Source organism: Papilio machaon, chromosome 9, assembly GCF_912999745.1.
Source record: "Papilio machaon chromosome 9, ilPapMach1.1, whole genome shotgun sequence".
Taxonomy (NCBI): Eukaryota; Metazoa; Arthropoda; class Insecta; order Lepidoptera; family Papilionidae; genus Papilio; species Papilio machaon.
Window position 1 is genome coordinate 2,722,474 of NC_059994.1, and position 14,571 is coordinate 2,737,044.

Consider the following 14,571-nt stretch of genomic DNA (forward strand, 5'->3'; position numbering starts at 1 on the left):
GCGATGTAAACATTGGTCATTAAAACGTGAGTCACGAATAAAATTCTTTAGTGTAGACACGTTTGTAACGCGTTTTATATTAATTCACGGCGACTTAATTTTTTAAGTTTTGGTGGTTAAAATAATACGGTTTGTAATTTTTTAAGTCGAACGAGATACGAGATTGAATGTAATTTTAAGAAGATATCTCGCATAATTTTAATATCACATCCAATCAGCTAACAGTTGACATATCCAAAACGAATATTTCTATTTGAATTAATCAAGTATCAAAGTAACCAAATACTGTTTTATTTGATACGTGTTTCAAGTATTAATTTCTATTTACAAGGGACATCATTTTGATATTTAAAAAGAAAATTCAAATATTAAACCATTAATGTGAATTTTTATAAGGAAAAGATTATATATTTGTTGGTAATAACAACCTAATTTAAATGCGTGAAATTATCACGTTCAGTATATGCATACATCCAGAAAGTGTCATTGAACGTGTTAAGGTTATCGCTTATTGAAAATGAGACGGCAGCTTCGCCTTAATTAAAGGCGCAATTTCATTAGTCGTTAGCGCCCGCAAGCAGTGTGCTGCAGATTACTGTTCACGCATACCATAGGGCCCGCACACTGTTATCGTTTTCATAAGTAAATTGTGCTCGCATGGGAGGTGTGAGAGATTTTGTTTATAGCATGCCTTAGTGCTAGCATGCGAGAATGGAATCATTTGTCGTCAGGACCTGGATATGTTGTATGACATTCTTTACCCCCGCATTAGTTTTGAAAGACTGAGACTGAGCAGATGGAGGTATCTACTATGGATCATCAATTAATAGTATGACCAGCAATTTGATATGTTTGTGACAAATTAAAAAAAAAACTAATTTAAGAAAAAGAAAAAAAAAGGTGCGAAGTTTACTGAAAAATAGAAATTCACTGCTTACATTCCATAAAATTATTTATATTTCAGTATTTATTAATTTATTTATTTACTTACATGGCAGACTTAGAGCTATAAAGTAACAGTATCATAATCAAGATAGTTAACATACAGCTAATTACAAGTCTACACTTATAGCATTGGCTTATATAATTTGTCAGTCAGCACAGGAAATATAAAAGTAAGTAATTCAATCACTGCTCAAGTTATTTGAAAAAGATGAAAAGAATATTTCTATAGATAATGTAGGAAATGATGAGTTTAAATTGTATAATATCTCTGATAAAAATTAGTGTTACGGTATTCAGATAACGATCAAAATGTATTTCTCTTTCTCTCAGTAACCTTATTTTAACACTGCAGTACTTAGAGTGAAAAGAACAGGTTCATTTGTTGTTCATATTTGAGTAAGCACAATGACTAGCGAAAATTACATAATTTGTCGACCAAAAATGTCGGAGGCTATTTATTGTTTGAGTACACGATTTTATTCAAATTTGAGAGCGCAATAAATTTATTGCAGATTAAGAATAAAACTAACTATAGTTACTAATACTTTATAAATATATACTAATAATTTATAAATTAAAAAAAAAATCTTATCATTATACTATAAAAAAACTTACCTTATTATTATTATTATTAAATACAGAAAAATATTATATTTACGTAATGATACAAGTAACAGTTTTGATGCAACTGAATTTAAAAACAGTTCCCGAGATAATATTTTAATTACAACCTCGATTTATTGCTTCTGATTAAAAATGTTCACGACACTCGATAAAAAAAATGTGATATTTGTAAATAAGTTGGAGTCGCTTTTATAAATAATGTCCTTTATTGTTTTCAAGTTAATTAAAGTTTAACATCAACATAAATTATTATTTAATTGAAAATGTCTTTTTAATTGTTATTTTTTTGATGAAAAGAGGGAAAAAGGGGAAAGCAAACGAAGTCCAGGACATCCAGTCAGTCATCCATAACACCAGTGCAAGTTCAATTGCGTTGCCAACATTAAGAAAATAGCTATATTACATACCTACTTCTTTGTCATAATAATAAAACTTTATTGTAAACACATAGACCATACAAAATCAACTTAGAAATTAAATAAAACAAATAAAATTACAACATATGTAACCGTGTCCACATGGCTAATACGGGACAGTCCAAGCCCACTCTATCAACAATGAGTTGCAGGTAGCTGTTGGCGCTGTCCACCACCCGCCGCATCAGGGATGCTGCTCTCTTTCTTATTACTGCGGCAAAGCCGCCACCATGACGATGATTTTGATCTAATTTAAGACCGGATAGTTGGGCTGTGTGGCCCCAAAGTTGCTACCATAATTGTATTAGGCCATAGATTGCGAATCAATGGCACTCGTGCCATACAATATTTTGGACATTTCACTGATGACAAAATTCATAATGCATTAATAAAAAAATGTGAAATATTAAGTACTGAAAGATAATATTAATACTTTAACATGATTCTGTGGTTACAGTTACGTTAACGTTCATCATCATCAGCTCACTATACGTCCTAACTGAGGGGCTCGGAGCCTACCCTAACTAAGGGGTGACTAGGCCTTAGTCAACCACGCTGGCCCAGTGCAGATTGGTTATCTTCACACAAATATATGAATTTATTCTCAAATATTTGCAGGTAACATCACGCTTTCCTTCACCGTTAGAACGTCGGATAAATGTACATATGTAAATCGAAACACACATTAGAACATGGCTGGATTCGAACCCTGGACCTGCAGATTACAAGTCTAGTGCCCCCTGAGCCATCGACGCTCTCGATGTTATGGTTCACAAATAAAAACAATTTATGAAATAAAAACATTTATTTTGATAATAAAAATTAATTTATTCGAAATTATATTAACAAATATAATACACTTTTTGCACAAATGTATTAAAAGTAATCGATAAAAAATTTACAATTTACAATAGCGTAAACATTATAGGTAACATTTACAACCAACCAATTGGAAATTAAAATAAATACTAAATGATAAAATTGATTAAAAATCTTCTAAATGTTTGGCACGAAATTTTTGTAAAGGCCGAATCTACACAAAAAGATAAAAAGGAATATGAGCATTTGTTTAGTATGCTAGAATATAAATCTTTATTATATAAAATATTGTCTACAGACTAAAAATTTAATGTAACTGGCACATAATTCGTACAAAACATAACACAAAAGTAAATTTATTCATGAGAATAAGGGATTGGAATTATTACACACATTAAACTTATGATACTCAACTTTGCAACTGCAAAATGAGGAATAGAAAAGCATTATATTGTCAAATGTGCCCTTTGACTTATTATGCATAATTATTTAAAAATAACAGTAAAAATAAATACTCAAATTTAGACCATTAGAATGTGCACTTTTGTTGTGGACCATGCATTTGAAAACGATCCCAGTTTCTGAAATATTTGTCTCGAATATTACAGAAAACAGGATCACCAAGGTCTGAGCATAATGAAAAAAATTTATATTACATACATACCAACCAAATTAATTCATCTATTAATATGAGCTACGCACACATTGATATACATAATTAAAATATTAATCTAACCTTTTTTTATTTACAACCGGCCATATATTAAATTAAAAAATAAAAGTCAGTACTAACTTGCAAACGAAATATTACATACAAAAAAATCATCAAAACTTTGTAGCTCATTTGGAGGTCTTATTAAAAAGAAATAATAAATTTACAAATATAATGCCTCTATTATATACAAAACTCGTTATTATGAACATTTTGTTCACCAGTGGAAAGGACTAGGCACACTAAGTACTACATAAGCAAAGAATTACATACATAGATAGAATCTTTACATACAAACAGTCCATAATTGTATTTATATCATGGATACATAATATTAATAGCTATCAACTTTGATTTAAAAAAAATATCAATCATATTTAAGTTGTTACAACGCGTAATATCTCATATTTTAATGACTTTAATCATTTTAATGTACATTAATATTATTAATTTAATTGCGCGAATTATCAGTCTTTTAATAAGAAAATAAAAAGATAAAAGATGGAAATAAAGAGAAGAAAAGATAGTCAGATTTCAAGAAGATAATTAGCTATCTTATACTTCATCGTCAGTCGTTCATTCGTTCATTATGAATGAGTAGATGAATGATTTTGTTTTAAGGTTCTTATCTTTGTATGTAAATCTTTGTTGCTTAGTTTAAAATTACCTAAAAAATTCGTTATCAACACAAAATAGGCGCTCGGTTATAATCGTACAAAAATATAAACATTCGTTGAACACATATCTAGCGCTAAAGGACGGGGCGTAATATCACTTTTCTTTGAAATTCACTTAACTTATACATTATCCTTTACCACAGAAACTCGGCCTATAGTTCAGTGGTCGTTTCCACGGGCGATTGGTTATAACTGTAGCCAGTGAAATTCCTCTTGCCAAATGTCACGTTGTCATTATCTGATGCTCTAATGGAAAAAAAAGACAGTTATAAAAAGACATTTGTTTGACACTATGCGTTTGGACTGACGAAATTTTATGTACTAATTTAATTTCTGACCGGTACGGTCTATTATAGAAAAAGAACGTTTTGTGTATCTTTACATAATTAAATTTTGCTAGAAACGAATCATTTACTCTAGTTTAAATTGTGTAAGTCCCAAGCCTATTGTATCGTGAGTAATAAATTGTAAGGACCTGATACAAAACAAAACTTTCAAATTAATAGTGTTATTTGGCTGAAATTAATCGAAATCCCAATGTCCTTATACGATAACGGACAATAGTTTTCTGTTAATGAACACATTGTGTTGTGTGAATTGATTTACCGAGGGTGTCAGAGACCAAAAGTATTAATTTGGAAAGACCAAGGGACAGCGATATTTTTCTTGCTTCTAGAGGTTTCCCTTTTACCTGAGTTTCTCGCTTATGGAGGTCGTGGGTCGGGATGTTTCTCACTTATCCAGGTACAACTGTATTTGCATTAATAAATTACATATGTATTATATTTACCTCTGCAAGCCAGGAATCTCATCGTACGCCATAATAGGTTGTGTGGCTTTCTTCTTATGATTTGTATTTATCTTTCGAGCGAGCGTAGCGTGCAGTAGACCGCCGGCACTGTTATTCGCTCGCGGTAACGTGCCCAGGGCGTTGTTGAGCGCATGCCCTTGTGAGTGCACGGCGGCAGCACGACGGTTGAGTGTCTGCGTGCCCCCCACAGTGCCCCCACCGCCTCCAGTGCCCCCACTCCCCTCTAACGAGGTTTGGTTGTTGAGCGACGCCGCGTTCTCGTTCACGCTCGACGCCCGCGCCGTTGTTGCAGTTTCAGATAATGTTGGACTACGTTCTCCTACATATGACAATGTATTAATATTTTTTTCGTATCGTCTACAACCATCGGCAAAAGCCTCCGAATTAAATGTAGACTTTATTTAGAAATCTTACTAATATTATAAATGAGAAAGTTTAAATGTATGGATGGATGGATGTATGTTATTACCTCAAGACCAGGTAATCGGATTTCGCTGAAATTCGGCATAGATGTAGAACATAGTCTGGATAAACACATAAGCTAATTAACTTTTTTGTGATGCTGATTAATTACTCACCGTTTTCTTTAGTAAGATATTGCACGCTGTGTATGTTGAACGCGTGGTTATTTGGACTAAAATCGAGCTGCAAATCTGCGTCATCTACAGCCATGTTTAAAACCTGAAAGAAACATTACTCATAAGATCAACAGTTAGATAAAACACTGATAAATTAACTAGTATAAAAAAGTGAAATCCTAATGCCTAGACACATGCACTGGCATATTACTGTCTCTGTTTTTTCAAAAAGAATGAGAAGGATGGATATTAATTAAAGCGTAACAGTAGTTGAAACCCACAGAGGTATAAAAAAGAATGAAGACACCGTTGTATGCGAGATTATAACCAATGTTATTTGACCTCTACATACCTGAGTTTCATATCTGGGTGCAGGCTCGTCTTCACTGGACTCGTAACCGGAAGGCGGGCGCGGCGGCGGCATACTCATGCTCAATGTTCCGTACTGCTGAATGGCTTGCTCTTTGTGCTTCTTGTATCTATAAACACATTGAATAGAGAACAACGTGAAACGTTTTGTGAAGATTATTTCGATCATATTTCAAGATGCAATATTTTTTTTTCTATTCAATAACCACTCATAATTGTGTATACATTTTTAAACCGAAAATATAATATCAAAAACTATCAATACTATTTCATAATGTTACTTTAACATCCAACAAACAAACGAAGGACAACAATTACTGCGGTACGACATTATTTCAATTCCACAATGACAAGAAACAACTCAAAAGTAATCAATAGAGGGATAGGGGGCGTGGCAGGTCGTGCCAGAAACTTAACTAAGATAAATTAACATGCAGTAGTTAGTTATAGCCTATCCAGATAATACAGAACTAATTTCTTCATGTACTTATACGAGTAGAAGGAAACAAAAGAAGTTGAGATTCCATGTGATAGACTCTCTATTTTCCTGGTTAAGCCATACATACCTGTTCCATGAGGCGCAGATGTATATTGTAGCGGCGGTCGCTGCAACCAGCACGAGTGCTGCGAGTGCCAGCAGTGCAGCTGGCAGTGCTGTGGCGAGAGGCGCGACAGCGAGGTGCGGGCGCAGTGGCGGCGCGGCGGCCAGTAAAGGCGCACGCACCTCGCTCACCGGCGCCTGGAGACGCGCACCCACCGCCTTATGCACCCCACCCTCTATGGCACTGCGCCACAATAATTACATCATAATCATCAGCTCACTATACGTCCTCACCGAATGGCTCGGAGCCTACCCTAACTAAGGGCTGACAACAAGTACATAGTAAAACATAAACTAACTCTACATGGTCACTAAAAAAGGAAAAAAGGGTTTTGAAACTTGAAACACTATAACCGGGTTTAGTGTGGGCTATCCTCGGGTGCACGGAAGGATCCACCGGAAACATTAAGTTAATATTTAGAGTAGTTATCGCAACTTTTTAACAAGACTCTGAGTGGAGAAATGTTCCTATTATGTCTTAATATGTGTAATTTCATAGTAATTGTGCATTTCATTTTTAATTTTAATTTGATATCAGTGTTTAAGTTATATTGGATTAAGAATTTTCTGCGAGCAGCGATTATAAGCATTTTTGCTAAATATAACACTACTTACTTCTTCACTGGCGTAGATTCTCTCGATAATATCGCTCCCGTGTTAGGATCGACCAGATACAACCAAACATCTGTTCCTTTGTTATCGCTCTCTAGCGTCCCGTTCTCTCCCAAGTAATGTCTAGCTGTTAACTTCTCCAGACCAGCGACTAGGCCACTCTTCTCTTCTATAGCTTGAAGGAAACTACGGGATTGTCTCCTTAGAGTCTCCGCATTTAAATCAGCTACTTCGACTACCAGCTGATTTTCTTTTTGAAGGAGATTAATCTAAAATAGAGGCGATTTATTTGAATATCTGATATTAAAGTATGGATGTATTTTGTGATATGTAAGAAGGGAGTGTATTCAAATGTGAAAGTTAATTGAAATATGTGGAAACTTTTAAAAATCTATCACGAATTATAAGGCGATGGGAAAAAATCTACAGTGTAGAAAAAAAATACCTTTTCTATTCATTTCTATAGACAATACAGTCGTGTTTTTGCGCGGTGATGATTAATATATAATACGTACCACAACATAAGCTCTAGCTACGTTATAATCTTGTGGAGAATTAGGATTATCTCTTGCGGTGACACTGAATTTGAACGGCAGTGCATCTGATGGAACATTCTCGAATGTCTGTATATTGCTGATCACCCCTGTATCTGCGTCTAGACTGAAGTACTCCTCTGCCGCTTTGGTCCATGAATTCTTCTGGTATTCTATTTTACCGTAATCTCCACTGTCTTTATCTTTAGCCTGAGCAAAATCATAGAAAAAAATTGTTTTTAGACCTATTTAATTAGTTTTGAAGTACCAAAAAAGGAAATAATTTCCAATGTAAAAGGTTAAATCAAAGGTATTGAAAATTACTGCAACTTCTTGCTTAGTCTTAATAGACTAATTTTCTAATGAAAAATGTCAATGATGGAGATTTATTAGCAGTAGTATGATTTGTATAGAGTAAAATTTTACCTTAACTTGTAACACGTTAGTTCCTAAAAGCATTTCCTTTGTTGCTATCGCGAAATATTTCTCCTTTGCATTAGCAATCGTTGACTGTTCAGGGAAAATGAAAACGGGTGCGTTATCGTTTGCGTCAGTAACGTGTACTTTCACAACCGCTTTACTAGCGTTAGGGTTTATCAAACCCTGTATAGATTCTAATTGTACTTCAAGGGAATACTCCGAAAGAGTTTCGTAATCTAACGAGCTCGTATTTAGGTAGATCGCACAATCCCTCTCTTCGGTTAATTTCACGTAGAACACACCTAAAATACAAAAAGAAACTCAAGCCATCAAAATTGTAACAATGATACATTAATACAATGTCAAGGACGCGTTAAGTTTAGTTACAAGAAAGAGAAAGAAGATATTACGTTACAAGAAAGAGATGGATGAGACGATCATTAATGGAATAGATAAAAGAACATTGTGTTTGTCTTTTTAAAACATGTTGGGAAAAACTTTGAAATGTGCAAACTCTTACCATTTTGTGACGTTTCAGTGAGTCGACATTTCAGTGGCGTATCAGGTGAATGTTCTCTCTTGTTCAACAATGGTAATATTCTCACTAGAGTGCCGTTAGGTGAATTCTCCGCGACGTGCTCTGTGTACAAAGTATCGGCGAAACCAAGTCCTACCTATGAAATAAAATGGAATATTGCATACTATTAAAATGCTGACTCGAACTACAATAACTATAGAAAATCAGGTCGTAATTAAATGTATAAAATTGAGAAGTGAATGAAATTTTTTCCTCATAGTACATAATAAAATACAAGACACAGTAAATTTAAGTGCTAAAAGTCAAAATTGAGGTCTTGGTAATTACAGCTTTCGCTTTGTTTCGACTTAAACACGTCTGTGATGTCTTATAGCCTGTCCATTAAAATCAATCCTGACATCGAGACTTTAACGTATACGTATGTACTTCGTACGGTACGCACTCAGTATGTCTTATGACAGTTTTATATTCAGTTGAAGAAACCAACTTACATCAGGAGGTACTGTGGCGGAATGGCTGACGTATATAGTAAGGCTCAGAACGGTTGACATCACCGGGTCTCCTTGGTCATATGCTTGGACATCCACCTGTAAAAATATCAAGTCTTTTTATTAAATAAATATTTTTTCTGATTTCTTCTTTGGATTTTTAATGTTTGGTTGGTTGAATAAATTCTTGTTTACTGAAAACAATTAGACAAGGTTTTTAACTTGTTTTGTTCCTTGAATAAGTATACGAGGTAAATAATCAATCCTTACTAATATAGTAACTAACGCTTAATTAAGTAATATATAAGAGAAGGCGCTGCCTCCCGAAACACAGTTTTAACTAGTTCGGGAGACAGAGCCCCACTAATTTTGTGAAAAATGGCTTATAGTTAAATAAAGAAATTTATTATTATTATTATTATTATTATTACTATTATCACAAATGTGAAAGTAACTCTGTCTGTCGCACTTTCACGCCAAACTACTGAACTCATATATCATAATAAAATTTAGTACACAGATAGTTTAGAGCTCGAGAAAGGACAGGCTACTTGTTAATGCAGCTTGTTAAACTATAATTTTGCTTATCCTTACCGTATATTCACTATCAGCTTCTTTCCTTAAGTCATCACGGACACGTATCGCGCCTGTATCTGGTTCAACGTGGAAGTATATCGAAGCTTTTCCTCTTCCTACTAACTTGTAGCGCACTTTGTTATTAGGAGACGTGGCGTCCGCATCCGCAGCTATTACTGTTTGAACCAGGTTACCAATTGACGATGAATCTTCTATGGTGACAGGACGAACTGCCATTGTAAATACGGGCGCGTTGTCATTTTTATCCTGAAATTATAAAATTATGAATGATTAAATATTTGGTAGCTTAAATTGCCATACGGTAGATTTTTTTCTTTTTTCAATTTAAATTTTAATGAAATCTGAAATAAATTTTACTATTTAGGCAAGTTGCAAGCATGCAACTTTGCGTTTTATTTTACAAACAGTAAACGTTTACATTTTTACGCTTTAATTTTTTATCAATCTTGGTTTTCCTTGTACGTTAAATATAAATTGACGGCTCCTACGTAAATTATCGTATGTTTGGAAGCAAATTTTGCAAGACAAAACTTGAAACATTAATACGATTGATTACTAAGCATCAAACATAAACACTCAATGACAACCAAATTCTGCACTTCTTTCTAACGGTACTTTCAAATATATGTACACAGAAATTAGTTTTGTTAATTGAAAAAAACAGGGGATAGATCGCTTAACTGTTTTTTAGATGGGGACAAACAAGCAGGAGGAACACTGAGGTCATCAATAACACCGCATCCGCAACACCAGAGGAACAAATGATGAGTTCCTTTAAGGAAATGGTATGCTCGCTTCCAGAAGGACCCTAAGTCGTTTATTTTAGGAAATACCACCGAGGACAATGTTTCACAACGTAGCTATGCGAGGCAGGAAATTGCGCGAAAATCGCACTGTTGTGGATAATCTTCGTTGAATACATCGAAATATACCTTAAATTAAGCCACTTACATCAACAATAACTTCAACAGTAGTGGTAGCTCCCGGTATTTCTTGATTATTCTCTTCAGTGCCCACAACGAGCTCGTGTCTAGCGCTCTCCTCCCTGTCTAATGGCTGTACAGTCCTGATAACGCCATTTTTACGGTCTATAGAGAATAATTCCATATTTCCCTTTAATATAGTATAAGTGATCTCTGGCATCGTATCTGGATCTGTTGCCTGAAAGTTTTAAGTAATGAAAAAAACTTATTTTTAGGTGGTGTGTTTTATTTTACTTTGTTGAAATCTGATATAATATGATATTTTTTAAACAGATGCGCTATTTTTATCATTACACTTTCAAGAATTTGGTCAAGTTTTTTTTTTACAAAAGGTGGCAAACGAGCATATGTCAATACTTACATGTACTTGCACCACGGGGTAATTATTAACATTTTCTGGGACATGCACTGTGTAAATGTCCTGCAGGAACACTGGGTCTTCGTCAGGTACATCCTGCACTTGTACTGTGACTGAGGCTGTGCCTAGTCGCTTATCGATAGCACCATCTGTTGCTGTTACTACGAACGCGTAGTCCTGTGAAGTGTACATTTGAATAATATTTTAATTCAATTGAATTTTTGGAATACTATGCGAGTAGGCTTATCGGTCTTCGGAAGTTTCTTTAATAACAGACTTAAGTAGGCTCTTCGGTAGACTATTTTATAACTTTATCTTGAGTTGAATAATTTTATGTCGAATTTTTTTTTTGTTCTATTTACTTTCTTGAACATCCTGTATAAAGGTTCTCTTTTATAACCCGTTTACTTTGATACAGTATCATTTTGAGTCACATCACGTTATTAATTTATTCATATCGCATCATTGACATCATTGTTATACTCTCAGGACACCCTGTATGAAGTCATTAATCTTACTTATATTATATTATAGATGGATGGATGAATGGATGGATGTTTGTTTGAAATTAACTCTGGAACGGCTGAACGGATTTTGATGAAATTTAGCACAGGCGTGGAACATAGTTTGAAGGAACACATAGGCAACTTATTATATTTTTTTTTGATTCCGCGCGGACGGAATCGCGGGCAAAAGCTAGTTTTGAATAAATCCAATTACCTTAATATCTTCATAATCCAGTTCACTGAGTGTAGTAATCATTCCCGTAGCGTTGTCTATAGCAAAAGGCAGGTGCGCGGGCAAGCTGTAGCTCAATAATGCATTCACACCTTCGTCATCGTCAGTCGCGTGAACGTAACCAACTGTTTCACCTGACAAACCTGTATGGGATATTAGTTATTAAGAGGGGTTTTAGAAAAAAGGTTTTTAAGCTGTGATTTATTTAACTAAATAAATAACTTAACACTCAAGTTAACAACCCACTTAACAGTCAACAATGTAAACAGAAAAAAAATCTATTACTATGGTGTACCTATATATTTAAGTGTCTCTCTCTCTTATTTCCCAGCATTCGTGTTCTGTCACTTAACATTACAATTGTTTGCTTTTCGATCTTTTATGAATATTATTGGATAAAATAAAATATTAATACGGAAAGAATTTAATACCTTCTTTGACTTGAAATGTATACGAATCTTCTTCGAACTTTGGATTATTGTCGTTTATGTCAGTAACTTTTATGTTAACAGTCGCGGTACTAGCGAGTTTACCTGGGTCTTCTGCTTTTACCATCTGATGAGAAAAATAAAGCCAATTGTACATAATTACTTCCACAATTTTGAAAAGGTTGAGGATTTATTTAGTGACTCGACTCACAATATAAAGTATTTAGTAAACAAAGTAAAATTTAAAAATACTTTGACATTTAGAAAACTCTTCAATCTTTAATTATTTACCCCAACGAAGCTAAGTTTACTAATAGTAAATAATAGTGACTAAATATTTTAAAAATAAATAGGTCAAAAATTCTGTTTGTTTATTTGAAAACACAAAGCGAAAAAATCAGAATTCAAAAAATTCAGAAAAATATTTAAATAGCATTACTTACAAGTTGATATCGTGTAAGTACTTCTCTGTCGAGTCGTCTTATCACAGTTATAATTCCCGTGTTAGATCCGATAGCGAACTGACGTAGATCGTTGCCTGATACTATAGAGTATGTTACTTGCTCATTCTCGGGATCTTTGGCCTGGAATTAATATTATTATTTAGTTACATAAAGAGGGGGACACACACAAATAAATATGTATTAATTCTAACTAAGAAATTTCTATGTATATAAAACGAGAACGAACATTTTTCGTATGTTTGTTGGATGTAATTTATATGTATGTAAAAAATCTAAGCAAAGCCTTCTAGCGGCCAAACTAAGCAACTTTAGATGAAAGTTGGCTTAAATTGGCTTAAAATTTTCGCCAAAAAATCGGATTATACATAGCTAACATTAATTATAAGCTATTCATTGAAACTTACGGTAACAGTAGTAACGGTAGAGTTGATTGCAGCGCCCTCTGAGACAGGCGCATAGTAATCTCTTGCGGTGAACTGTGGAGGCCGTGTGTTAGGACCTGGAGCTACTAGTAATTCTACTATGCCTTGAGAACTGAGGCCTTTAGCATCTACAGCACGAATGGTAACGCTGTATTGCTCGCCAGCTTGTAAACGACCGGTGCTCGCTGGAATTTAAAGTTTTATAGACTTCACATATTGGAAAAGAATGAATTTGCACTGGTTTATTAATACAATGAAGTGAAATGTTTTTGGTTTGTTTGTTTTTGGTAAATAACATCAATTCAATAATAATCTGTATTTTTTTAGATGAAATAATATTATAGAATTGAGTAAAAATTGGATGAATTTTTTTTTAAACTATTGTCATCTCTTTACGTCACGTGTGCGAAGTCGGGTATTCAATAAAGAAGGCTAGAAGTGAAAATACATATATCGGCCTCTTTTTTACATCTTACAAATATTATAAATACGGATGTTTGGATGGATGAATGGATGGATGTTTGTTTGAAGGTATCTACGGAACGGCTGAGCTGATCTTGATGAAATCTGGTGGATGTAGAAAACAGTCTGGGAGGACACATAGGCTACTTATTAGGTTTTTTTTAATTAGGCGCGGATGGAGTCGCGGGCGACACCTAGTTATAAATAAATGATACTTACATATGATTCCAGTGTTGGGGTCGATAGTAAACTTGTTAGCGCCGTTGTTGGACACGTGGTAAATGCTGTATGTGATGCGAGCGTTTTCACCTTCATCGATATCTGTCGCTGTTACCTGAAAAACAAACAATCATGTTGACAAAATCATAACATTAACATTTTATTAGCAATCATCTTTGCAGAGAATCGAAACTTGGATGAGAACAGTGAAATTTTAGAAACGCGTCATGGTTACGCGCAATTCGTTACATGAGAGAGAAAAAAGATATAATCGTAGAGGGAGAAAGAGAGAAGGAAATTGGATCCTTCATTACTCTTTTTAGAAAAATGTTGTTCTTTTACTTTCTAGATACTATTTCTTTTTACAACATCTTTTAGTTAGATTTAACGAAGTACAAAAGTAAACGTAAAGTAGTGTAAAGTTACACGTAATTTTTAAGTATACAATAACTTTGTTTTTTATGCAAGCTGTATAATACCTTATATACAGTAGTGGGTTCCAAACTCGCTGGTACGGTGATCGGCTGTGTCTTCGGTATTACAGGCGCGTTATCGTTGACATCTAACAGTTGTACAGCAAGTGATAATGGCGCGGACGCAGCACCGCCGTTAGCTTCACGAGCTACCACCTGAAAAAGTATCCACGTTTATATATTATTGTGATCGAAGTGTTCGTAGCGTAATCGAAAAAAATATATTAGGGTTGTACACCGCCACTATCGGGCTTAAAGTATAATGACAATCGCATACAATTTTT

General features: G+C 34.3%; 1 protein-coding gene across 1 annotated transcript in view; it reads right to left on the reverse strand.

The window, feature by feature from the left end:
- Positions 1 to 4,044: 4,044 nt before the first annotated feature.
- Positions 4,045 to 14,571, reverse strand: part of LOC106718627 (cadherin-99C) — a 107,046-nt gene continuing 96,519 nt past the window's right edge. The window contains exons 13-31 of the mRNA XM_045679221.1: positions 14,294 to 14,443; positions 13,815 to 13,929; positions 13,116 to 13,318; positions 12,691 to 12,831; positions 12,251 to 12,374; positions 11,802 to 11,962; positions 11,085 to 11,258; positions 10,692 to 10,901; positions 9,738 to 9,986; positions 9,147 to 9,242; positions 8,638 to 8,791; positions 8,124 to 8,419; positions 7,680 to 7,907; positions 7,168 to 7,433; positions 6,518 to 6,736; positions 5,935 to 6,061; positions 5,583 to 5,685; positions 4,984 to 5,323; positions 4,045 to 4,439 (exon numbers count right to left, since the gene is read on the reverse strand). Coding sequence (XP_045535177.1) covers positions 4,346 to 4,439; positions 4,984 to 5,323; positions 5,583 to 5,685; positions 5,935 to 6,061; positions 6,518 to 6,736; positions 7,168 to 7,433; positions 7,680 to 7,907; positions 8,124 to 8,419; positions 8,638 to 8,791; positions 9,147 to 9,242; positions 9,738 to 9,986; positions 10,692 to 10,901; positions 11,085 to 11,258; positions 11,802 to 11,962; positions 12,251 to 12,374; positions 12,691 to 12,831; positions 13,116 to 13,318; positions 13,815 to 13,929; positions 14,294 to 14,443 — 3,450 coding nt within the window. The 3' untranslated portion in view covers positions 4,045 to 4,345. The remainder of the gene's footprint in view (positions 4,440 to 4,983; positions 5,324 to 5,582; positions 5,686 to 5,934; positions 6,062 to 6,517; positions 6,737 to 7,167; positions 7,434 to 7,679; positions 7,908 to 8,123; positions 8,420 to 8,637; positions 8,792 to 9,146; positions 9,243 to 9,737; positions 9,987 to 10,691; positions 10,902 to 11,084; positions 11,259 to 11,801; positions 11,963 to 12,250; positions 12,375 to 12,690; positions 12,832 to 13,115; positions 13,319 to 13,814; positions 13,930 to 14,293; positions 14,444 to 14,571) is intronic.